Here is a 24,510-nt window from a genome sequence, read left to right as displayed (position 1 = left end):
GTTGTCGATAACCTACTATTCTTACTTCCTCTGTTTGCAAACATATGTGAGAACCTGCCAGGCAAATCGCATTTATCATTAATATAGCATGGTAGAAGACACACAACGCAGAACTTCAAATTGTGACATCGACTCTGAATACAATAAAAAAAAACATATAGGCCTAGTGATACATACAGTAGCATATTATAACATTATTGGCTCCAATTATTGCAATGTGAAACGATTTTTTAATACTAGGCCAATAATGTAAGAACCATACATAATAATGTAATAAATTATTACATTATTATGTAATTTTACATAATTATTTTTGTAAAATTACATAATTTTACAAAAATTTTGTATAATTTATTATAATAAATTATTACATAATTACATAATAATGTAATAAATTGCCAATATTGACATAAAAACTAACCCTAACCCACTTATTATGTTACTGGCTCAAACATTTTATTACATTATTGGCTTTATTTACATTTAAAATGGCCAAAATGATTACGTTGTTGGCCGTTATTATTATGTTTTGCGTTGCTACAGTGACCAACACGAAGAAAAGTTAAGAAACTTCTAACACCCTGTGACTGTGTAATCAAACTTTACCCCTCTAGTGCTCTTGAGCAAGACGCTGAGACTGTGACTGTGATTTTTTAAATATATATTTGTTTTATCAGCTGTTTTTACACTGACTCTGCTCTTGAGCAAGGCACTGAGGGAAACTCACATACTAAAGTGTCACTCGTTCTGTCTGTGTGTGTATCACATGTACCATGCGTACTGTGTGTGTGTGTGTGTGTGCGGATGTGTGTGTGTGCGTGTGTGTGTGTATCCAGGCTGTCTGTTTGTGTGGTCTGATCAGTGTGTCATTGTGTGTCCCCTCTCCCTCTCCCTCCTCCCACCAGTCACCCCGGAGGCCATCGGCTTCCTGTCGGCGGTGGGCGTCTTCATCGTGGCGTTGGCCGTCCTCTTCCTCTTCATCAACAAGAAGCTGTGTTTCTCTCGCGTCGGCGGGCTGCCCTGTCTGGAGCAACATGGCCGCCGCAAGAAAGGACGAGTGGGAGTGCGGCAGGGGCTCGGTGAGTGACGACAAAACAGGAAACACGCACAAGGACCTCTAGTGGTGGAGTGGGGTATTACAGCCAAGGTTATTATCGTTTGGAAAGCTTTAGGGATGTCCGATATTGGAAATTTGACGATATTTGCCGATGTCAAACACCTTAATTTTGGATTTCCCATAATAGCCGATACCGATATGCAGACTTTTTTTCCCACCAAAACTAATTATTAACATATCTCCTGTCAGGAATTAACACATTACTGTATGCCTACTTTTATTGTGATGCCCCACTGGATGCATTCCACAAATTAACAATTATTTCTTTGTTAACAGACACACAGCCACATTATTGTCCATCTAAAGCAGCATTATCAGCAGAAAAACCAATAACGATATGGACAGATATTACATTTTTACGCAAATATTGGGCCGATGTTATCGGTCAGTTGATATTATCGGACATCCCTAGAAATTTTCATTAGTTTTTTACTTTTATTTAGTTTTTCAGTTGCTTTCTTTTTTTTTAGTTTAGTTTTAGTTAGGTCAACAAGTTTTAGTCTAGTCTTTTTCTTCCGATATTGGAAATTTGACGATATTTCCAATGTCAAGCACCTTCATTTCGGATTTCCCATAATAACCGATACCGATATGCCTCAAAACTAATTATTAACGTGTCTCCTGTCAGGAATTAACACATAACTGTATGCCCACTTTTACTGTGAAAAATTAACATTTATTTATTTGTTGACAGATACATTATTATCCGTCTAAAGCAGCGGCGGCATTAATTAAGTAGTGATGGTCCGTTGCTACTTATTTCACTCCGAAATCCAGGCATTACGTTATCGGGTTTTCATTATCGGCAGAAAAACCGATAACGATATGGACAGATATTACATTTTTACGCAAATATTGGGCCGATATTATCAGTCGGTCGATATTATCGGACTTCCCTAGAAATTTTCATTAGTTTTCATACTTTTATTTAGTTTTTCAGTAGTTTTTTTTTTGTTTAGTAAGGTTAACAAGTTTTAGTTTAGTTTTTTTTTGTTTGCTTGTTTGTTTTATCCATCAGTGTGTGAATGTGTGAATGTGTGAGTGAATGGGTGAATGCGATGTATGATGTACTGTAAAGCGCTTCGGGTATCGTTCAGGTATAGTAAAGCGCTATATAAATACAGACCATGTACCATTTACAGACCATATCTCTGGGCAACAAATTGAATCGAAGGCAACTGGACTTGTTTCTCGCATCGGTCTGACTAGTAGTTATAAACTGATGAAGCCCCTTGGATTAGAGGCGAAACGTCTTCCTAGACAAATACAAGTCCAGTTGCCTTCAATTCAATTTGTTGCCTAGAGATATCGATGACCTGGATGAATGAAAATATCCACAGACAACTGTTTGTTTTAGTTTTTCAGGTATTAGGAGGAAAGCACCTAGAAGCTGAGCCTCATGTCGGGCTGAGGCGTTTTCTTCCTGTAACTTTAGTCATATAGTAAATTATAAAATGCACACAAACCATCCTATTTTTGCGATATATGGCAGCCGATATCCGCTCTGCTGCCAACACGTTATCTCAAGATGTCAAACTGAACAAGACGCAGTGATGGAGGGAGAGAGGGAAAGGAAAAAATCTGCAATTCAGTTTAATTTTAGTTAGTTTCGCTTTGTTCTTTGTTAGTTTTTATTCAGTTTTCATTTATTTAAATTTCTATTTCAGTTCACTAAATCATTTTTTCACTACTAAATTTGGTTTTAGTCTTAGTTTTTGTTTATTACAATAACCCTGAAAACAGATGACAGGGATACAATGTTACAATGTCAAGTTGTGATGTTTTATAGGCTCTTTGCAGAAATAGCAGATTTTTAAAGGCGATAATAACGAGGAAAAAGATGAGTGATCAGCTGATTTCCTCGTGAAAAAAGCATGTTACATCCCGACAGTTCAGTCAGAGTGTGTATTTACTCTTCAAGACTGTTTGTCATTACAGTTTTTCTCGATTGCTAAGACACATTTCTCGAAAGCTTCTCTCATTTTCTCTAAACTGTGAACACAAACCCCAATTTTCAAGCTACATTCACAAAACCTCAGACTCTTCTTGCAAAACCAAACTTTCACCTCAAAACAGTTTAATCTGTGCTCAAAACTGAACTATGTTGTCAAATCGTGCCCCGACTCAATTGAAATTAAAAACACTACTGAGCAGTCACTAAACACTACCTAGAAAAATAGAAAACACAATGCTCAGGACATGAAGCTGTAGAAATAAATGTTTATTGTTCACTGTAGCTAAATGCATGTTGCAAAACAAAAAACCTGTGCATTTACACTGTAGCACTTCTCTCCTCCCCTTTCTTTCACCCTCCTCCCTTCCTCCCCACGTCCATTTCATCCCCTTTTTCTTCCTTCTTCTTTTTTCTTCCCAGTTCATCCCTCCCTCCCTCCCTCCCTCATCCTTTCTTCCTTCACCCTGTCGCCTCTCATCTTCTCCTCTTGCAAAACAAAAAAACCTGTGCATTTACAGTAGCACTTGTACATAGTAGTAAAAAAAAAAGAAGTACAAAAACCAGAAATCTTGTGCATTTACACGTAGCATTTGTACAGTACAAAGACAAACAGAAATCTTATGCATTTAGCACTTGTATGCAGTAAACCTACGTAAAAAATAAAGTACAAAAATATAGAAATGAGAAGTGCACATCTCAGCCACAGCATCATTTCTCTGTACTGGATCAGGCCACAGGACTTCATCCTGAACTAGCTACAGTTTATGTGCCCTCACATCATTGGACACAAGTGTTATCAATTTTGAGTTGTTGTGTTCAACCGGTGAAACTTGTGCTTTACTTGTGTTTGACTTTTGCCACCTGTGCTCAGCATTATGCAACACAGGTGCATCACAATGAAAATGTGTTGGTGAGTTGAGTCTAAACAGGTGAAAAGTGCTGATGGTTTTGCCAAAAGAAGTGACAGATTCAATCAGTGGGTTCAGGCAACTGAGAATTTGGTTCAGACAACAGGGTTTAGTGTTTTAGCAATTGAGAAAAACTGTAAATAGTCCCAGGTTGAAACTCGCCCTCAAACCGTTCACGTTCAGGTTCTCAATTGCTAAAACACTAAACCCTGTTGTCTGAACCCACTGATTGAATCAGTCACTCTTTTGGCAAAACCATCAGCACTTTTCACCTGTTTAGACTCAACTTACCAACACATTTTCATTGTGATGCACCTGTGTTGCATAACGCTGAGCACAGGTGGCAAAAGTCAAACACAAGTAAAGCACAAGTTTCACCGGTTTCACCTGTATACAAGTACTAAATGCACAAGATTTCTGTTTGTCTTTGTACTGTACAAGTGCTACATGTAAATGCACAAGATTTCTGTTTTTTGTACTTCTTTTTTTTTTACTATGTACAAGTGCTAAATGCACAGGTTTTTTGTTTTGCAAGAGGAGAAGATGAGAGACGACAGGGTGAAGGAAGAAAGGATGAGGGAGGGAGGGAGGGATGAACTGGGAAGAAAAAAGAAGAAGGAAGGAAAAGGGGATGAAATGGATGTGGAGAGGGAAGGAGGAGGGTGAAAGAAAGGGAAGGAGAGAAGTGCTTCAGTGTAAATGCACAGGTTTTTTGTTTTGCAACATGCATTTAGCTACAGTGAACGATAAACATTTATTTCTACAGCTTCATGTGCTGAGCTTTGTGTTTTCTATTTTTCTATGTAGTGTTTAGTGGCTGCTCAGTGGTGTTTTTAATTTTGATTGACTCGGGGCACGATTTGACAACAGAGTTCAGTTTTGAGCACAGATTGAACTGTTTTGAGGTGAAAGTTTGGTTTTGCAAGAAGAGTCTGAGGTTTTGTGAATGTAGCTTGAAAATTGGGGTTTGTGTTCACAGTTTAGAGAAAATGAGAGAAGCTTTCGAGAAATGTGTCTTAGCAATCGAGAAAAACTGTAAATAGTCCCAGGTTGAAACTCGCCCTCAAACCGTTCACGTTCAGGTTAAATGAACAAGTTGCACTGGTTGTTTCCCCCGTGTTTCCGGTCTTCACCCTCAAAAAGAAAATACAATAAGACTTGTTTCACATATGAGACACGACGACAGTGAGCGGCGGCGTTGCTTTCTGGTCGAGGTTAATCTATTATATAACCTGAAGATGAGTGTGTGTGTCTCCTCCACGGCTTCAATTAAACTCTTCAGGAACTGAGAGAGAGACAGAGAGAGAGGGAGGACGTGGGTGAGTTTGTATTTGTACAGTAGGTTTCTGTGGGCGAGTGTTTGTGTGTGTGTGTGTGTGTGTGTGTGTGTGTGTGTGAGAGAGAGAGAAAGAGTGCAGTGAGTCAGTCGCACACACAAACGCCACAAAGCTCTGCAGCAGCTCACAATACAAAATACTGACTGTAAAACCTTGAAGAAAAAAACGTACATTCAGAGATAAAGGGAGAGAACAGGACGCTCGGTTTGTCGCTTTATCAGCCAATGAAACTCTTTCTCCTTTTTTTCTTTTTTTCCTCCCACTTTTTTCCTCCCAACGCACACACACCCAGAGCAAAGGTTTGTAAGGTCAGAGATTTTTTCCCCTCATGTTTCAAGGTTGAATTACAAACAAGAGCTTTTTCTGTCTTTAGATTTTATTCAGATTTTAGATGAAGTTTGATTGTTTTGATTCATAAAAAAATGGATTTGTGGTTTTAAGAAGCAAAAAAAAACCCATCTCAGTGTGGTTTTCCATTTCCTCTCTCTTTCAGCTTCTCTCAGGAGCTCTAGTAACGACAGGTGGGTGTCAGCCAATCAGAGGAGAGGAGGAGGCTCTGACCCTCTCCTCTGATTGGCTGACTGTTTTCTGAGTGATCCAATAAAAAATAGAGTGGGTTTCAGAATAAAACACTCAGAGAAACCAAATCCTGCAAAGTGTTGTTGGGTTGTGGGTCCAGTTGATGAGGGGGCGGGGCTTTGTTGTGACATCACAAAGTGACAGGAAGTCCTGGCGGCTGGTTTTAAGGCTCAGTTTCTGAATCCAGGCTGTGTGCATTTCTCTGTGGACTGAGGCTTTGATACTTTCACAGTATTAATATAGAACCTAGAGCTGCTTTATAATCACACTACACATGGACATCTACCTTTATACTGTATGGAGCTTTAACACAAACATCTACCTTTATACTGTATGGAGCTTTAACACAAACATCTACCTTTATACTGTATGGAGCTTTAATACAAACATCTACCTTTATACTGTAGCTTTAACACAAACATCTACCTTTATACTGTATGGAGCTTTAACACAAACATCTACCTTTATACTGTATGGAGCTTTAACACAAGATGGAGCTTTAACACAAACATCTACCTTTATACTGTATGGAGCTTTAACACAAACATCTACCTTTATACTGTATGGAGCTTTAACACAAACATCTACCTTTATACTGTATGGAGCTTTAACACAAACATCTACCTTTATACTGTATGGAGCTTTAACACAAACATCTACCTTTATACTGTATGGAGCTTTAACACAAACATCTACCTTTATACTGTATGGAGCTTTAACACAAACATCTACCTTTATACTGTATGGAGCTTTAACACAAACATCTACCTTTATATTGTATGGAGCTTTAATACAAACATCTACCTTTATACTGTATGGAGCTTTAACACAAACATCTACCTTTATACTGTATGGAGCTTTAATACAAACATCTACCTTTATACTGTATGGAGCTTTAAATACACCCATAGACTTGTGGACTTGTGATATAAAATCAAAGTATTTCCCAAAATGCTGAATTAGACATTTTGACTGTTGGGTTGGGTGCCATCAGTGTTGAACCCTTTGGCAGCCATGTTCATAAAACACTGTTTAACTGAGAGCTTCCTTCCTCCATGTGGGCTGAAGAGGGTGAATCCTGCTCACTGATGATTTAATTCTGCCTGAGTCACTGTGATCGTAACTGTAACTCAAAGATCCAACTTTGTCTTTAAAGCCTTAAATCAAACCTTGCAGACTCTTAGATCAGATCATGTAAACCTGCAGCAGGATGTTTGGATCCAGGTGGACGCTGTGAGTCAAACGCTGAGCAAACACTGAGCAGGTTTGTTGGTTGGTGCCTCACCTGCAGCAGGTGGAGTCTCTGGTATTTCCAGTTGGGTTTTTTCTTTCCTGAACAAACAGCACATCCTGTTTGGAGTCTCTCCACAACACTCACGACTCAAAATCCTCTGGAGCGTCACAGGACGAGGTAGGGGCTCGACCGCAGACTCAGAAAAATCTAGAAAATGTAGTTTAAATTTATTTTGTACAACGATGGATGAAAAAGCTGAGATGTGACTTTATATTTAATTTTGGTTTATTTTACTTTCACTCCAGTATATTTGGAGGTTGATGAACCTCATTGTTTTGTTTGTGCTTAATCCAAAATTGAGCTTTCACTTTATTTTCACTAACGTAGCGCCGCCTTTGTGTCCTGCCAGGATATTTAACTTAAGTGTTTACACACTGAGACACTTTTTACTTCTTTCAAACTGATTTTCACTTGAAATACAGATTTTTCTACTTATTTCAAGTGAAAATATGTTTGAAACAAATGAAAATGATCTAAAAACAGGTTCATGTTTCGCTGATGAGTCTTAGTTTAAGTGGAAAATATTCTTGGAAAGATTTTGAGTTTTTGCAGTGCAAGCGCCAGAGGTTGGTGTTGGTGTGTGTCTTGTTGTTCAGTGTAAAACACTCAACAGGTTAGAGGCTGAATGAGTTTTCAGATGAATGAAAAACCATGCATGTTACTGGTTTTTGTTGTTTTTGTAACAGACTTCAGAGATTTTAAAGGACGAAGTGGAGCAGTGACGCAGCAAATTATTTTTATCTAATAAAAATGAGATGTGAGGAGTTTCTGCTGGTGAACAGACACAGAACGAAGATAGTTGATTGATAAAATAGGTCGTATGATGGCAAATGACTGAGTGAATAAAGACACAAGAGTTTAGCCTTTTTAATTTTTTTCCCCTCAGTCACAGACCTGAGATCAGTGGTGTGTTAATGGTTTCCTATTTGTATTGTTTATTTTTCCATGATGTTTATTATGGGGAGGGGTTTATGTACACAAACTGAATGTTTATTGGCTGCTGGCTGTTTTCAAAGTGCAGGGTTTGTTTTTTTTAACAAGAAGATGGTTAATGGGCTGGTTTTTCAAAGTTTTTCTGATGCTTCACGGCTGTTTAGACATGAATTTTTATGTCCAGAAAGTATTTCTATCTATTTATATTGATATATAATGAAAAACTTAGATTCCATATGAAGTAACATGATGAGATTTTGTAGCACATTTAATATAAATGAGAGAAAACTGAGACTTGTGAGGCAACACAAGTGTCTTATGATGAATTTGTCACTGTTGCATAAGAAAACGACGTTGTGCATCTGTGTGTGTGTGTGTGTGTGTGTATGTGTGTGTGTGTGTGTGCATCTGTGTGTGTGCATCTGTGTGTGTGTGTGTCACATTTGCACACACGACTTGGCTCTGAGAGTCGTTTCCGCCTGTGAATAGCTTTACAAGACAGAAGTTAACAGACCAATCAGCCGTCATTCGCCCACTCGGAGCGCAGCTTCCTCTTCCCTAGGTAACCATGGCGATCGATCACTCAGGTAGAGACGATGACCTGCACTTAAGAGAAAAGTGGGTGGTGGCGGCGGCGGTGGGGCCGATCGCTGCTGCGTCACTCATTCAGCTGTTGCTATCCAATTATAGTCACATTATGAAGTGAGTGAAGTGACCCTCCAACCCTGTTAACGCTAAAAAACAGCCTGTGTTTTTCCCCGGGAACCCACTGAAAGAGCGAGAGAGCGTTCGAATTGATGTGTCCTCAGTCATTTAATGAGCATTTACGTCTCATAAATGGGCAATAACCCCCCTTCACCACCACCCCCACCCCCAGCACAGAGCGGCTTTAATATACTGTACCTGATTTCTGCTGTTGAGAGTAAAAATACTTTCTGATAATGGGAGGGATGATGAAGGTTTCAGAGGATGTAACTAGTGATTGAGGTCTAAGAGCTTTTTCTAAAAGGTACTTACATGTAAAACGATTGATGTTTTGCTTTTTTTTAATGCTTTTTATACTGTGCAAGAAGATCATTTGCTGACAAAATGCCCAAATGTCTCATGTCCCCAAGTTTTGGAAATTTCGTCAGATCTCTTGTGAAAACGATCCCTCTCTAATCTGGACAAAAACAAAAGTTTTGGTTCTTGAAATTGGTTTACAAACACAAAAGTAGCACAACATGTGAGTAAAATAGTTGATAAATGTACAGTAGAGGGAAATGGAAATGGAAATTTTTGTCTTGACCTTAACCAAATTCAAGACACCTGCTTCAAAGCCTTCCACCTAAATATGAAACAGAAAGTGAAGAAAATACAGAATTTAGCAACATTCAAACCATGTTTCAGTGTTGAATTATTGCAAATATATCAATAACAACATCTGTCAGCTTCAAAAACGTCTGTCTATATTCAATTTGAAGGCTCTTATTTCCTTTAGACATTTTGCTAACCCTTTATTTTAACAGTTGTGGTCGTGGTGCAACAGAGAAAAATACAGTTGTATCGTCTGCATAATGTCAAAGTTTTATTTATTTCCACTAATTCCTGTGTCGTTTGTGAGTCAGACTGTTTTAAAATTTCCTTCCTCTTGGATTTCCTCTCCTCTCTTTCCTTTTTATTCCTCCCAGCTTTTCCTGTTTGCCAACCCCTGTGTCTCCCTGTGTTCATCTCCCCCTAGTGAACAGCTACGGTGACGACGACGACGACGACGACGAAGACGACGACGGCGTCAGCTCCTCCGACAGCGAGGACGAGATCCTGAAGCAGTTTGAGATTTCAGTGTCGCGCTCGCAGAGTTTTCGGAGCGCAGCGGCAGCGAGCGGCGGCGGCGGCGGCGGCGGCGGCGCTGAAGCTCAACAGCAGCAGACGACCCAGACGACCCAGCTGTCGTTGGGTCGACGCCACAAGTTCACCCGACTGTCGGACCAGGAGGAGGGCAGCACCGAGCCGTCGGACTGTGAAGGTGTGACGCTGAACTAAAACCACTGGGACACAAATACAGTCAATCTTTTTTTTTTTTTTTTGGGGAAAATTCTTTTTATTGAACATTTTCAAAATTATAACGGTCCAGTACAGTGCATATAGATTATAGCCAGAGTCCAGTATCCAGAGTATATTCATAGCAATGATCTCAAAGGTCCTAGTTAGGTCTTAAAGGGATAGTTCAACATTTTGGCAAATTGGCCCATTGCCATAATCGCTATAGTCATAGCAGTAGGTTCATTACCTTTAATTGTAGGTGTAAGCTATTTTCAGTACGGCGGAGCGAAGCAGCTGGCTGCTCAGAGCTACGCTATGGAGGCTAACGGAATTTCTTGGTTTCCCTCATTAAACTCATCAAATTCAACATCCCAAAACTCCACAGCGCTTTTGTAGACAAGTTGTGACCTGCACAACCACCACGCTATGAGATAATGACGGAACGATACGAAACGGAGCCTTTTTCGAGGTAAATACAGGGTAAATACAGAGTCTGCTTGCTGAAAAACTGTCCCTGAACGCAACGCGCATCAGCGGTTTTGCATGAGGGAAACCAAGAAATTCCCTTAGCGTCCATAGCATAGCCCTGAGCAGCCTGCCGCTTCGCTCCGCCGTTCTAAAAATAGCTTACACCGACAATTAAAGGTAACGAACCTACTGCTATGACTATAGCGATTATGGCAATGGGCCAATTTGCCAAAATGTTGAACTATCCCTTTAACATTTCTGGCAGTTGCATTCTGAGTTCCCAGGTACTTTAACACTTTGTCAAACTTTGCTGTAAAAAGGTCATTCATTCTGACCGTTGATATGAAATCTTAGTCTTTCCAGAGAAATATAGTCTGATATCAAAGACTTCCAGGAGGTTCATCTCCTACCCATTTGGTCATAACAGCCTTTCGGCCCAACGTAAGCAAAAAGTGTACAGTCTTCTTATGTGATTTTATTGATTCAGGGATAAATCCCAATAAACACAATGTTGGAATAGGCTGTAGTTGCTGTTTAATTATCACACTAACCTCAGAACATACAGTTTGCCAAAACCGTTGAATCTTTTCACATTCCCAGAGGCAGTGAAATCTTGTCCCTAAAATAGTCTTACATTTTGGGCAGTTTGGAGAGGCCCCTGCTGTATATTTACTATACATATATGGAGATATATAAACATTTTGTAAGATATTATATTGCATTTCTCTGAATCTGTTACATATGGATATTTTCGAAGGTAAAAGTAAGATTTCCTCCCATATTTCACCGTCTATCGTTGTTTTCAACTGGGTCTCCCATAGTTTCCGTAGGAATGATAATCTGTCTGTTTTCAAATATTGCAATCAGTCAATTATTATTTTACAAGAGACAGATCACTTTCAGCTGCGGGTTTCACTAGTTTTACTCAGGGCCAGCCCTAGGATTTTGGTGGCCCCCTAAACAAGATTTTTGTTAGTGGCCCTGCACTCTAAGCGCAAACACCAAATCACTGGTTAAAACTGAATACAGACGTGTTTATGCCCTCTGAGGTTTGAGGTCATTTTCTCGACTTTTACATATTTTCTTAAATTGATCTTTTTAAGATACTTGCAGATGTAACAATACTCAAGTGTTTTATGTCTAAATATTAGAACCTCCGCTGTAAGCACACTGAGGCCAGTTTGTCCTAGAACACTGTTTAAAGAAATAATTTAGGACAAATGCTGGAAATTTGAGGTCTGCTTTTTGAAAGATTTCAAATCCCTTGTGAAAACACACCTTCAGTCATGAGAATGAACTGTTTTGGTGCTTGAAATAGGATATGAATACAGTAATAGATAAGTGTAGAAAACAAGTCTAAAATGACATTTTGTAAGATTGCTTTTTGAGCATAAATGTTGTCATTCTGCCGTTCTATTTTCACCAAATGTCTCAAATGTGAGATAAAAGAAGCTGAATATTGACTTCACATTACATATAAAGCTCATAGCTGCACGTGCAGACCTCAGGATGTTTAAATGACTTGATGAACCCCGGTACCTTTCTGATCATGTGGCCCCCCACCTAACGGCTGTGGCCCTGAACAACCACATAGAGGGTTTATGCCAGCGGCCGGCCCTGGTTTTACTGTTTTCAAACTAGAGAGTCAAAACTCCATCGAACAGAAAACCAGCAAGATCCTGCTCTAATCCATCCCAGTGTCAATGAGCCAAAAAAGCTCCAAATAGCATCTTTAGTGCAGATTAGAGGCTGTAAAGAGCTCAGAGAGGCTCAGAGCGGCTGCAGCTCTGTGGCGCGGTGAAGGGTGGAGAGGCAGCAGCATCAATTAGGACACATGTTTGTGCACCGCCGGTGTTTTTTAAGAACAGCCAGAGGACGAGGACGCAGTAAACACAGCAGACAAATATTTAGACTGTCTGGACTTATTCATGAACTTATATTATTTCCTGGGTATTTTTGATGATGGCTATGAAAGTGGTTACCAACATTTTATTATCATATTAATCTGAATCAGTGAACTATTCCCAGACTTGGACAGAAATCTCAAGTCAAAACAAAATACAGTGACCTCCAAAGTTCGCCAGTTAACCGATTCACAGGCTGTATCACTGATTGTAAATCTTTTACATATTCATTTAAAAGGTGATGGTATCACAGCTTGTTGCTTCAGCCCCAAGTGGTCAAATAAAACCGTGCTGGCAGGTTTAAATGCACCTGGACCAACACAGCATCCACAAATGTCCACCACAATGAGTGAGTGACTGAGAGATATAGTTGAATGATGGAGCTATATCATTGGTTGATTGGGTGTTGGACTGGTAAACATTGGCGGTATCTCTTTCAAAATGATTTTGTGTGAACAGTATTTCAGTATGTCTGTGTTTCCCCTGATATTGGCCTTTATTATTCACCTCAAAACACTTTTACATCCAACTCTGTCTGATGTTCAATCAGCACAGATATTGTAGTACAAAGTCTTGTTTCGATTTAACTTAATTCTGGCATGTTAAATTAGCATTAAACCTTTTGTTTTGTTGTGTATGATCGTGCACCTTATGAATAGACATGATCTTATATGAGATCCTCCTACACATGGTCCAGTTTTCAGCCCAGTCTTGTTAAATGAGCATCTGGTTGTTGGTGATTGTTTGGTCGAGGTCACTCTGTCTCAACTGGTATTTATTTATTTATCATCTTTAACCAATGTGTGACTGGTGCAGCCGGCACATAGCCCACAAATACACAAGGTAACGCACACTCACAGGCTAGTGACTCACCTCAGCTTGTTGCTATGGCGAACACCCCATGCAGCCATTGATGTACTAACAGTCAGACCCACCTTAATGACAGTGAATTGGAGATAATTGCTATTGATTGGTCTGAGGTACGGCCTGTTCTTCGACTCTTTCTGTCTCAGGGAAAGGCCAAGCTTTGACAGATTACACAATATCTCCTCCGTTAACACACAGCAGCAGCAGCAGCAGCAGCAGCGCCAAACAAGGCTCAGGAAGCTTCTTTTAGATCCACCAGGATAAATTAGATGATTTAGCTACCAGAGGAGACGGCAAGAAGATGGTGAGATACATTAATCATCTTGACTACTTGTTGGTGGTTTTAAGCAAAGCCACAGTTTGTGTTTTTGTGTCAGTTATGTCTGTCTCTTCTGCCATTGCCCCCAAATAGTGGAACTAAGACTGAAGCTACACTGCAAAAACTCAAAATCTTACCAAGAATATTTGTCTTATTTCTAGTCAAAATGTCATTTCTAGTCAAAACAAATCTCATTCTACTTCAAATAAGACTCATCACATTAAAAAGCAGCTTGTTTTTAGACACTTTTTACTTCTTTCAAGCAGATTTACACTTGAAATAAGTGAAGTTTTTCTTTCTTATTACAAGCACAAAAAACTTCCTTTCACTGGCAGATTTTTCTACTTATTTCAAGTGAAAATGTGTTTGAAACAAGTAAAAATGATCTAAAAACAAGTAAATTTTTAGGTGATGAGTCTTATTTTAAGTGGAAAGAGATTAGTTTTGACTAGAAATGAGACATTTTGACAAGAAATAAGACAAATATTCTTGGAAAGATTTTGAGTTTTTGCAGTAAATTGAAATGTTTTATAGATTTGGGCTTTTGAACAAACAGAAGAAATGTGTATAAGTGGATTTGACCTCCTCGCTCACACGCTCAATGTCCTTACACCCACAGATTTAAGACGAGCCAACAGGGGGAATAATGCTGACTTTCCTCCCCTGTTGCCTTCCCCCTGCAGAACCCGAGGCCCAGAGCCGCCAAGGTTTCCAGGACCCGCTGTCTGCGGCGCTGGAGGAGCGCGAGAGGGCGTCTTCTCTTCTCTCTCTGGACAAACCCACCGGGCTCCAGGCGGCCGGCGCCATGATGGACAGTCCCACCCCGAGCATGAACCGGCAGGCCGCCGACGGCAGCGAGGACACGGAGAAGACGGCGGATCGCGACAAAAACGACGCCACAGACAGCTCTTCCACCCTGAGCCCAGAGGTACATCTAGAGACATTTAAGAGTCGATAGATAGATAGATAGATAGATAGATAGATAGATAGATAGATAGATAGATAGATAGATAGATAGATAGATAGATAGATAGATAGATAGATAGATAGATAGATAGATAGATCCAATACACTGCAAAAACTCAGACTCTTACCAAGAACATTGGTCTTATTTCTAGTCGCAACAAACCTCATTATATTTAAAAAAAGACTCATCACATTAAAAGTATCTTGTTTTTAGACACTTTTTACTTCTTTCAAGCAGATTTTCACTTGAAATAAGTAGAAAAATCTGATAGTGGAGCAAGTTTTTCTTTCTTATTACGAGCACAAAAACCCTGCTTTCACTGGCAGATTTTTCTACTTATTTCAAGTGAAAATTTGTTTGAAACAAGTGAAAATGATCTAAAAACAAGATTGATTTTAGGCTATGAGTCTTATTTTAAGTGGAAAGAGGTTAGTATTGAGTAGAAAATAGACATTTTGACAAGAAATAAGACAAATATTCTGGGTAAGATTTTCAGTTTTTGCAGTGTACATCCAATATTGCACTTGATTGTAGCTCTTGAGTAAATGTACTTATATAAGTTTAAGGAAAGTTTAGGAAAAAACAACATTTTGCACTTTCTGCTCTTAAAAATCAGCCAACAAAAGTGAAAACAAACGATACAAATAAAGTGAGACAGGGATTATTTAACGGGGTTAGCGCGCTGACCGCTGCCCTGCTGTTCCCCATCACGCTTGGCAGAGGTATCATCATCATTGAGCTGTGAGAGGATTATCACTCTGCCTTGTTATCCTCTCAGGTTCATTTGGCAGAAACAAACCAAACACGGCCCTCAAGGTTTTGTATAAATAGTTGATATTTTCTTCACTCTCCACTGCGATGCCTTGGCTAACAAACAGAAGCTCATGAATAATAATCACCCGGTGTGTGTGTGTGTGTGTGTTTGTGCGTGTAGGAGAGCAGGAATGTAGAATATAACAACCTCTCAGTCACCGAATCACACTTTGAAATTGGGAGCAATCTGTACAGTAAACACCTCCCACACACACACACACACACACACACACACACACGAATAGAGACACAGTGTGATACTGACATCTAGAAAGGCTTCATAAATAACAAATGAGGTTGGATCAGTGGAGCCAGATAAAACCTGGGAGAGCCATGTTGTAGCAGTTTATTTACACGGTTATATAACAACCCTGCTCCGGCTACAGCGAGTACTACTGCTGCTAATAATACTACTACTGCCTCTATACTCTGATTACTGCAAGTACAGGCTGCTGTAAATAGACTCATACATAATATTAGTACTCACATGGGACTTTCCCTCTGCATGGTATCAGGAAGGTACATTTCTGTTTGGTTTAAGGTAAAAGTTGTGGACAGTACCTGGTAACTTTTTGCAGAGTCCCAGACGAACTAAGGTTTATTCTGAAAAATCATGTGAAAATACTGCAGACTGGTGAGAAGAATCATGGCTGTGTCATCATTGTTGAAGATAGGCGCCATTTTTCAACAGCGAAGAAGCAAAACAGCAAGCATATGTGTGTTTCATGTTGATGTTGGTTGGTTGGTTGATCAGTTGTTGAGTAATTGATGGATTGTTTTGGTTGTTTGGTTTGGTGAAAGTTGGTCTTTCTATTGGTTGGTTGGTCATTTGATTGATTTGTTGGTTGGTTGGGTGGTCGGTCAGTCCATCAGTTGGCTGGTTAGATGAATGGTTGGTTGGTTGGTTGGTTGGTTGGTTGGTTGGTTGGTTGATTGATTGATTGATTGATTGATTGATTGATTGATTGATTGATTGATTGATTGATTGATTGATTGATTGATTGATTGATAGGTAGTTTGGTTGGTTGGTCGGTCGGTTGATGGTTGGTTGTTCTGTCAGTTGGTTGGTGGTTGGTCAGTTGTTCTGGCTGTTGGTTGACAAGTGAAACAGTTGATTGGTTGGTCGGTCAGTTGGTCGGTTGGTTGATTGATTGATGATTGGACAGTCTATCAGTTGGTTGGTTGGTTGGTTGGTTGATTAGCTGGTTATTTGATTGGTTAGTTGTCTGTTCAGGTGGCTGGTTAATCGCTTGGTTGGTTGGTCAGTGGTTTGGTCAGTTGGTCGGTGGCATTTTCAGTAGCTTCTGTGGACAGGTGCAGTTTGATGGGACATTTGACATTTTCCACAGTTTTCCCTTTACATCCTGTTGTCACGATGCTAATCCCTAATAAAGGCAAAACAGCCAACACAGCGAATTATCTTCTCTCTTATCTTATCTTTGGAAATTCCTCTTTGGTTTCACCACCATAGACATGTCTCACAATAACAGAACACATAGTGACACAATACAAACATTTCAAAGATAGAAAAACTAACTGTCAGTATTTTCTAAATCACTCCTTTCATGGAGCAGTGAAGCACAAACTGAAATTTACCTTCAGCAGAAACGAATAAACACTTCTCTTCAGGAAAGCTTTGGTACCTTTACCTTCTTATATTTGATATACACAGTAATAATAATGTGTAAGAACCTTGTAGCTCGTAGCATTCAGAGGAAACCGTAGTAAACATTCACGGTCCCGTTGACAGGTGAGTGTTCTGCCTTTGTGTTTCCCTCTTCTCTGAGAGTCGACCTCCTGACCTGCACGTTCAATAGACTCCAGCAGCAGCTCTGTGATTATCTTATCTCCTCTCTGGTTGCCATGTCAACGCCGACACTCGGCCCCGCTCTGTCAACACTCGACACAATCGATGTTGTGTTTGCTGACTGTACGGGGAGGCTGCAGAGAGGAGGAAGACGAGGAGGAGGAGCGGCAGCAGCTTTATGACCGGATTTCTGCTCGGTTTCTCTCTGTGAACATTTTAAAAAGAGTCTTTATACAAAGATTGAAAAGGAGAAAATCCTTTCAGATTAGACGCTGCCCATCAAATCCACACGTGTAAATATACAGTATGATCTATTATTGACGTGTTAATCCCATTTATCAAAGCCTCCAATATCCACATCAAAATTTGAAGTAGGTCCAAAAGAAAAGGCATTTACCATTTTGACGTGATGTCCTCAAAGAAAATAAACACATGCATGGATAAATCTCAAATTGAGTAGGGAAAGAGGAAGAACAACAAACTGGTACATGTAGTCTGTCCTTACAATTTCTGTTTCTCAGTCAATAGTAAAAGAAAATCATAAAAACTGAAGTGAAAAAGCATGTGTCACTTTTGAAATGTGAATAAAAATGAAATTAACATAAAGAAACCAAATTAACAAGTTCCATTGGCCATTTCCTAACAGAACCAATGGATGTACAGTACAGTGGTATAAAACGATGATCTGCATAATATTACATAATTTAGCTTCACACAAAACCCACAATGATTAAATATTCGTACATTTATGGTAATGCATGCAGGAGTACTCCAGTGTCTCCATGATGTACTGTACACTTGGTAGCCGATCTCCATGACTACCCGAGGAGGACGATGCTGATGGTTTTAGCCGGTTGTGGGTTAAAGGTTGCATCGGCAGGTTTGGGATGTTCACTGTAAAAATCATTGAGGGTTAGGCTGAAGACTTTCTCTGAGGTCAGGTCACGGTCGGTCCAGTTATATATACATAGCAGTGATATGCATTATATATTCACCAGGTGCTGCCTTCAGCGGCCGGAAGTAGCTTTTAGATGAAACTCAACAAACAAAGCTCTCTCGACTCCTTCTTTAAAAGTCTTATGTTATAAAATGATAATTTAAAGGCGACACTTTGACCAGCTAGTTCCTTGCTTGTGTTCTTTAATTCAGCTTGTAGAGAATCTGGTGAATAAATCAAACCCACACTGTCCCCGGTGTAAAAGGACACCTTTATAGAAGATGTGCTGAATAACCTCTCTGTTTGTGGAGAGAAGAGGGTGAATCTGCTCATTCAGCTGATAAGATTATCTTCACACTGGCTTTGCTTTGGAAACATGTGGGCTGGAAAGAATCAATGTCCAAATGATTCTTTGTTTGTCCTCGTTCTCTTGCCTTTCTCTTCTCTTCGTCTCTCAGCCGAGTGCGTGTTTGGTTATAAATAGACGACGGTCGGCAGCAGCAGCAGCAGCAGGGAGAAGCTGACTGAGGGTTAGGAAACGAACCTTGTGAACTTCACCACCACAATTTGTTCTACTCACATGTACCGGAGATATTTATTTATTTATTTATTTCTTCATTCAGTATTCATGTACCCAACGTCACTCAGCGAGGTTTGTGTCATGTGAATGAAGAGGAAGTCTGTATCAGGTGCTAATGAGATTTATGCTGCTGAATAACTGCTTTTTTTTTCATTCTAAGATATTAAAGAGGTCAGAACTTTATCACCACCACAGAACGTTTAATGTCGGTGCAGGAGGTGGAAAAAGGACAATTGAACCGCAGCTGCTTCTGAATAGATCAGATTCATTGATGAGTTCAGCAGTCTGCTGCTTGTGTTTGGTTTATTCAGCTCTAATGATCCTCAGGTCTCTTCAGGCTTTGATCCACTCGCCCTCATATCAGGTCTCTAATTACCAGACTTTGGAGTTCATTTAGGTTTTCCTCAGTCCAATCCAGCTTGGACTGGATCCAGATCTTCATGCTCAACAATCAGTAGAAAACACAAGTAGACCAGTCTCAGGTTTTTAAAGGGATAGTTCAACATTTTGGCAAATTCTCCTCTCACTATAATCCCTATAGTCGTAGCAGAAGGTTCATTACCTTTAATTATCGGTGCATGTTGTTTTGAGATCGGCGGGGCAGAGACGTGAGCTGCTCAGTGAACACGATGGAGGTGAACGGTACAGGTCCCCTGTCCCTCATCAAATACACAATCCAACAACTCCACAACGCTCTGGTGGACAAGTTGTTTTAGAGGCAAATGCAGCCGGAACTACATTCCAGACACGGCTGCTGGGCGGACAGATTTCAAAAACGTCAAAGTAGTTCTGAGTATTTGCTTCATGTGTCGTATTATTTCATAGCGATGCACCATGTACCGATAATTAAAAGTAATGAACCTACCCCTAGGACTATAGGGATTACTGTATGGTGATAGGCGAATATGCCAAAATGTTGAACTATCCCTTTGAGGAGTTATCCCAGGAGGCATGATCCAGACCACCAAGGTCAATCTGATGTTGATATTTGGTTGAATGTAGGTTTTTAGGTCATGTGACCAAATCCAATCCAAAATCCAACGTCTTCCAAACATCTCAAACCAACAGACTCTTGAATTAAAAACTACCAGCATTGTTGTTAGGAGTGAAACCTGGTGTCTCCATATCAGTTGGTTCGTTCACTGCAAAAAATCAAATATCTTACCAAGAATATTTGTCTTATTTCTAGTGAAAATGTCATTTCTAGTCAAAACAAATCTCATTATACTTATAATAAGACGCATCACATTAAAAAGTAGCTTGTTTTTAGACACTTTTTCCTTCTTTTAAGCATATTTGCACTTAAAATAATCTGATAGTGGAGCAAGTTTTTCTTCCTTGTTACAAGCACAAAAAACTTGCTTTCACTGGCAGATTTTTCTACTTATTTCAAGTGAAAATGTGTTTGAAACAAGTGAAAATGATCTAAAAACAAGTCAAGTTTTAGGTGATGAGTCTTATTTTAAGTGGAAAGAGATTAGTTTTGACTAGAAATGAGACATTTTGACAAGAAATAAGACAAATATTCTTGGAAAGATTTTGAGTTTTTGCAGTGTTGGGTTGGGTTTTCACAGTCTGCAGTAGATCATGAGCTGACAGAGCTGTCAATCCAGATTTTATCCTGCTTTAACATGATTTTTTTCACTTTGCTTCTTCTCAGCAAGAGCAGCCTCCCCAAGACGAGGCCTTGTCTCAGCCGGTCACCCCCTCCCCTCGACCCCCCATCTCCAAATGTGGAGACCTGGTCCTGTCCCTGGAGTACCGGCCCGACACGGAGAAGCTGATGGTCTGCGTGGTGGCGGCCCGGGACATCCCCGACAAGGGTCGCAGCGGGATGGACTCGTGGCAGGTGCACATGGTGCTGCTCCCCTCCAAGAAGCAACGGCACAAGACGTCGGTGCAGAAAGGCTCGCTGCCGCACTTCAACGAGACGTTCCGCTTCTCGCGCCTCGAGCCGTCGGACCTGCAGATGTCGGCCGTCAGGTTCAGGCTGTACGCGCTGGGGGGCAGGATGTCCCGGGAGAGGATGATGGGGGAGAAGGTGCTGCGTTTAGGGGGCTTGGACCCGGACGGATGCACGATGGAGACGACGCTGGTCCTGGAGCCTCGGAGCAACCTCAAGGTGAGTCGAACACAGGTGAAGGTTCGACTGTAGAAACAGAAAGTGGGCTGCACTTCTAACCTCAGAGGTAGACCATACTTAATTCAAGATGTGTCAATGCAGATAATTGAGCTTCTATTTAAAGGGACAGCAAGGAGTTTTGGAAAAGCGAAGTGTTTTCTCACTACATTTATGAGCCTCCGCACCGTGAAATTCTTTGACCGGCGCAAGACAGACTCATGTTTTCATTCATCAAGAATTAAAGTCAGAGGTTGGAAGACGATCACGTACCGTCGTAGTTCCCACCATAAACGGCAGGCACTTTAATGAATAATAAAGAAGAAACCATAAACTTGTCAGAATACAAAAATAATGATAAAAAAAGTTAAATACAATAGGAATACATACAATAAAATAAATACATATTAAATAAAATAAAGAATAATAAAGTATAAACTGGTGTGTGTTGTGTGTGTGTGATTAATGAACATAAAGAGAGAAGAGAAGAGGAAGAAGAGGAGAAACTGAAGGTTTTTGTGTCAACATATGAGCTCATTGTGTGTGTGTGTGTGTGTGTATGTTTGTGTTTGTGTTGTCAGAGCGTGGACTCCCAGCTGAGTCTGTCTGCCGTGTCTCAGAGCGACAGCGCCTCGTCCACTCAGTCTCTGACCCACGGCGGCGTCCCCGAGCTGCTGGTGGGTCTGTCCTACAACGCCACCACGGGACGCATGTCTGTGGAGCTGATCAAGGGAAGCCACTTCAGAAACCTGGCCATCAACAGACCACCAGGTCAACACACACACACACACACACACACACACACACACACACACACACAGACACACAAACTACAGTAAAAGAAAAGTGATGTACAGAGCCATGTATGTTTGGAACCGACTCCCCAAACACTTTGAACAAACTATGAGCAAGGGACTTCAAATTTTTAGTGCAAAAAACATCTCTTAAAGCAGAAGTAAGCGATATATTTGTGTTAATATAAGTCTTAAATAGTTATATCTTCCGACAGCAATCACTTACATAGAGTGTTTGGTCTGAAACACGGGTCTGTCAGTCACTCTGCTCTGCTCTGAGCCGAGGAGAAAACTTTTCTCGTATCCTACAACCTTTATCCAATGAGGAGAGAGAACGGCATAAAGGGGCAGTCCTCTCTGTGTGTGCAGCCAAGGGATGCGCGTGAATGTGGTGACGTAGGGACGAGGACTGTTATGGTGCGTTCAAGGCAGCCCGTAACTCGTGTTTTTCCGACCTGTGAAGTTGTACCAGTTCGATCTGGTACGAGTTCACGGGTCAGAAGTTACGAGTGGCCGTTATAGTGACTTTCACAGGTAAAACAGGTCGGAAAAACACGAGTGGGTTGCCTGGAACGCTACAAAGTCGTAAGTCGTGACTTGAAGCTGTAATTTACGGTTTCAAAAGCCGGCCTGGAACGCAGCATTAGCCAAAACGATCGGATCGCTTACTTCTGCTTGAAGTGGATACATATAGAAGTTATGGAATTATTATAAATTATTAATAAATGTAGTACATTAAGGACATATACAGTAATAAATATATAGATTATTAAAATATATAGAATATCTATCTTAGAATAAATGGATATTAAATATAAAGATATAGAATTAGATTATAAAATAGAATGATATAGAATGTATGAATTGTTAAGATTTTGAAGCATTGTTTTACTATTTCATTTTTATTTTATTATATATATATATATATATATATGTTCTTTTTTGTTTCCATATTCTCAATGCTAACTCTTTCAGTTTGCTTTTAATTTTGTGTTTTTCAACCTTGGGGTCAGGAACCCACGTGGGGGCACCTGGATTGTCTAATAATTGATATAAAATATTTTTTTAACTAATTATTATTCTTTTTAAAATTATGATTAAAAACACCACACACAATCTAGAACAACTGTATTCTATACTTTTACTTTCTCGAATATAAATCGAGTTTAGATCAAATAATGCAATATGATATGAAGTGTAAGTGATTGTGGAATAATGTATACATATATAATATGTAGATATGGATATAATATGGATTAGTATGTGATTAATTACTAACAAAAAATGGATAAAGCACAGTAACGAAGTGGAAACGCTCACTCTGTTTTTGTGTTGTTAGGTGAGGCGTATTGCTCACTTGTTTTTTTGTTTTCTTTGTTTTTAATTTTTATAATGTTTTCTGAATAGCTGTAGCTTTGCTGCAACTAATGGGGATCCGAATAATAAACTAAACTAAACTAAACTGAACGCAGCATATAAAAATATCTGAGCTGGCGTATCTTGATTGAGCCAGATTTGATCATTTGTGATGTTAAAATGGGGTCACGAGCCAAAAAAGGTTGGGAACGACTGAATTAACCAGTTAAACAATTAAACTTGTTCACTGGTCCAGTAGTTCTCCAATCATCCCTTCCTCTCCCTCCCCTCTCTTCTCTTCTTGTGTGGTGCAGACACGTACGGTCGGCTGACTCTGCTGAACTCGGTGGGTCAGGAGATCTCTCGGTGCAAGACGTCGGTGCGTCGCGGGCAGCCCAACCCCGTCTACAAGGAGACCTTCGTCTTCCAGGTGGCGCTGTTCCAGCTGTCGGACGTCACGCTGCTCGTCTCCATCTACAACCGCCGCAGCATGAAGCGCAAAGAGATGGTGGGCTGGATCGCCCTGGGCCAGAACAGCAGCGGAGAGGAGGAGCAGCTCCACTGGCAGGACATGAAGGAGAGTCGAGGACAGCAGGTCTGCCGCTGGCACGTCCTGCTGGAGGCCTAACTCCGCCTCCATCGCCAACGCCATCGCCGCTGGACAAAGTTTAGTTTCTTTTCTTTAAAGGATCATTTCCGTTTTTTACAACCTGGACCTTATTTCTCGCATAAAATCCGATCATTTCCTCAACCAGATAGCGTTGGTGTCATTTGGAGTCGTTTTGACGAAATTATCCCCAGTGGAGCGGCGCGTATTTAAGCAATATATCACGACAGGCCGTGGTATATGCTCATTATACCACGGCTAAGGGGCGTTGTTAGAGTGGTATAATGAGCATAGACCACGGACTGGAGTGATATATTGCTTTTATAAAACGGTTACGAATAAAGGCAATATAAAAGAGGGATACGCAATCAATTTCATGTAGTTTTATTCAACCAGAAATACATATTATCCAATAAAATAGCCTCACTGTGGAAAAAATAGTCCCACCTCTCCAGACGTTAGCTCCAAGTAGCTCTGCATCTCGTCTTTTCCTCCACTTTTTTTCAGGTTAATGTCACTGCTCAATCCACTCTACCATTGTTAACCCTCTGGAGGTGAAAGTTCACCTTAAACATGTCAATTCAACTACTTTAGTCCGTTTTTTAACATTGTAAAAACATCAGCTGTATTTGGCTACGGACTGCAACAGTCCGTTGTCATGGATACATGACAACAACTTCCATTCATACCAGTCATACGTGCCTGACGCGGAGTGATAGCCTATGCTGTGATAAGGTTTTAGAATAGTAGCCGTAGTATATGCTCAATATACCACGGTTAACAACCAATCAGATTGCGGGATTTCACCTTTCCGTTTTATAAATCCGT

The 24,510-nt window shown here is 40.3% G+C and overlaps 1 protein-coding gene across 1 annotated transcript; it reads left to right on the top strand.

The window, feature by feature from the left end:
- The first annotated feature begins 747 nt into the window (after positions 1-747).
- syt16 (synaptotagmin XVI) lies at positions 748-23,755 on the top strand. Its single transcript, XM_085767855.1, has 6 exons — positions 748-1,079; positions 9,843-10,127; positions 14,386-14,630; positions 20,467-20,928; positions 21,507-21,696; positions 23,390-23,755. The coding sequence occupies exons 1-6, from the start codon at positions 767-769 to the stop codon at positions 23,701-23,703; spliced, it is 1,809 nt and encodes a 602-aa protein (XP_085623981.1). The 5' UTR covers positions 748-766; the 3' UTR covers positions 23,704-23,755.
- Positions 23,756-24,510: the final 755 nt, after the last annotated feature.

The sequence above is a fragment of the Trachurus japonicus genome, chromosome 22 (genome assembly GCF_045865225.1).
Source record: "Trachurus japonicus isolate A0001 chromosome 22, Traja_1.0".
NCBI lineage: Eukaryota > Metazoa > Chordata > Actinopteri > Carangiformes > Carangidae > Trachurus > Trachurus japonicus.
This window is presented reverse-complemented; position numbering and strand designations above follow the sequence as displayed.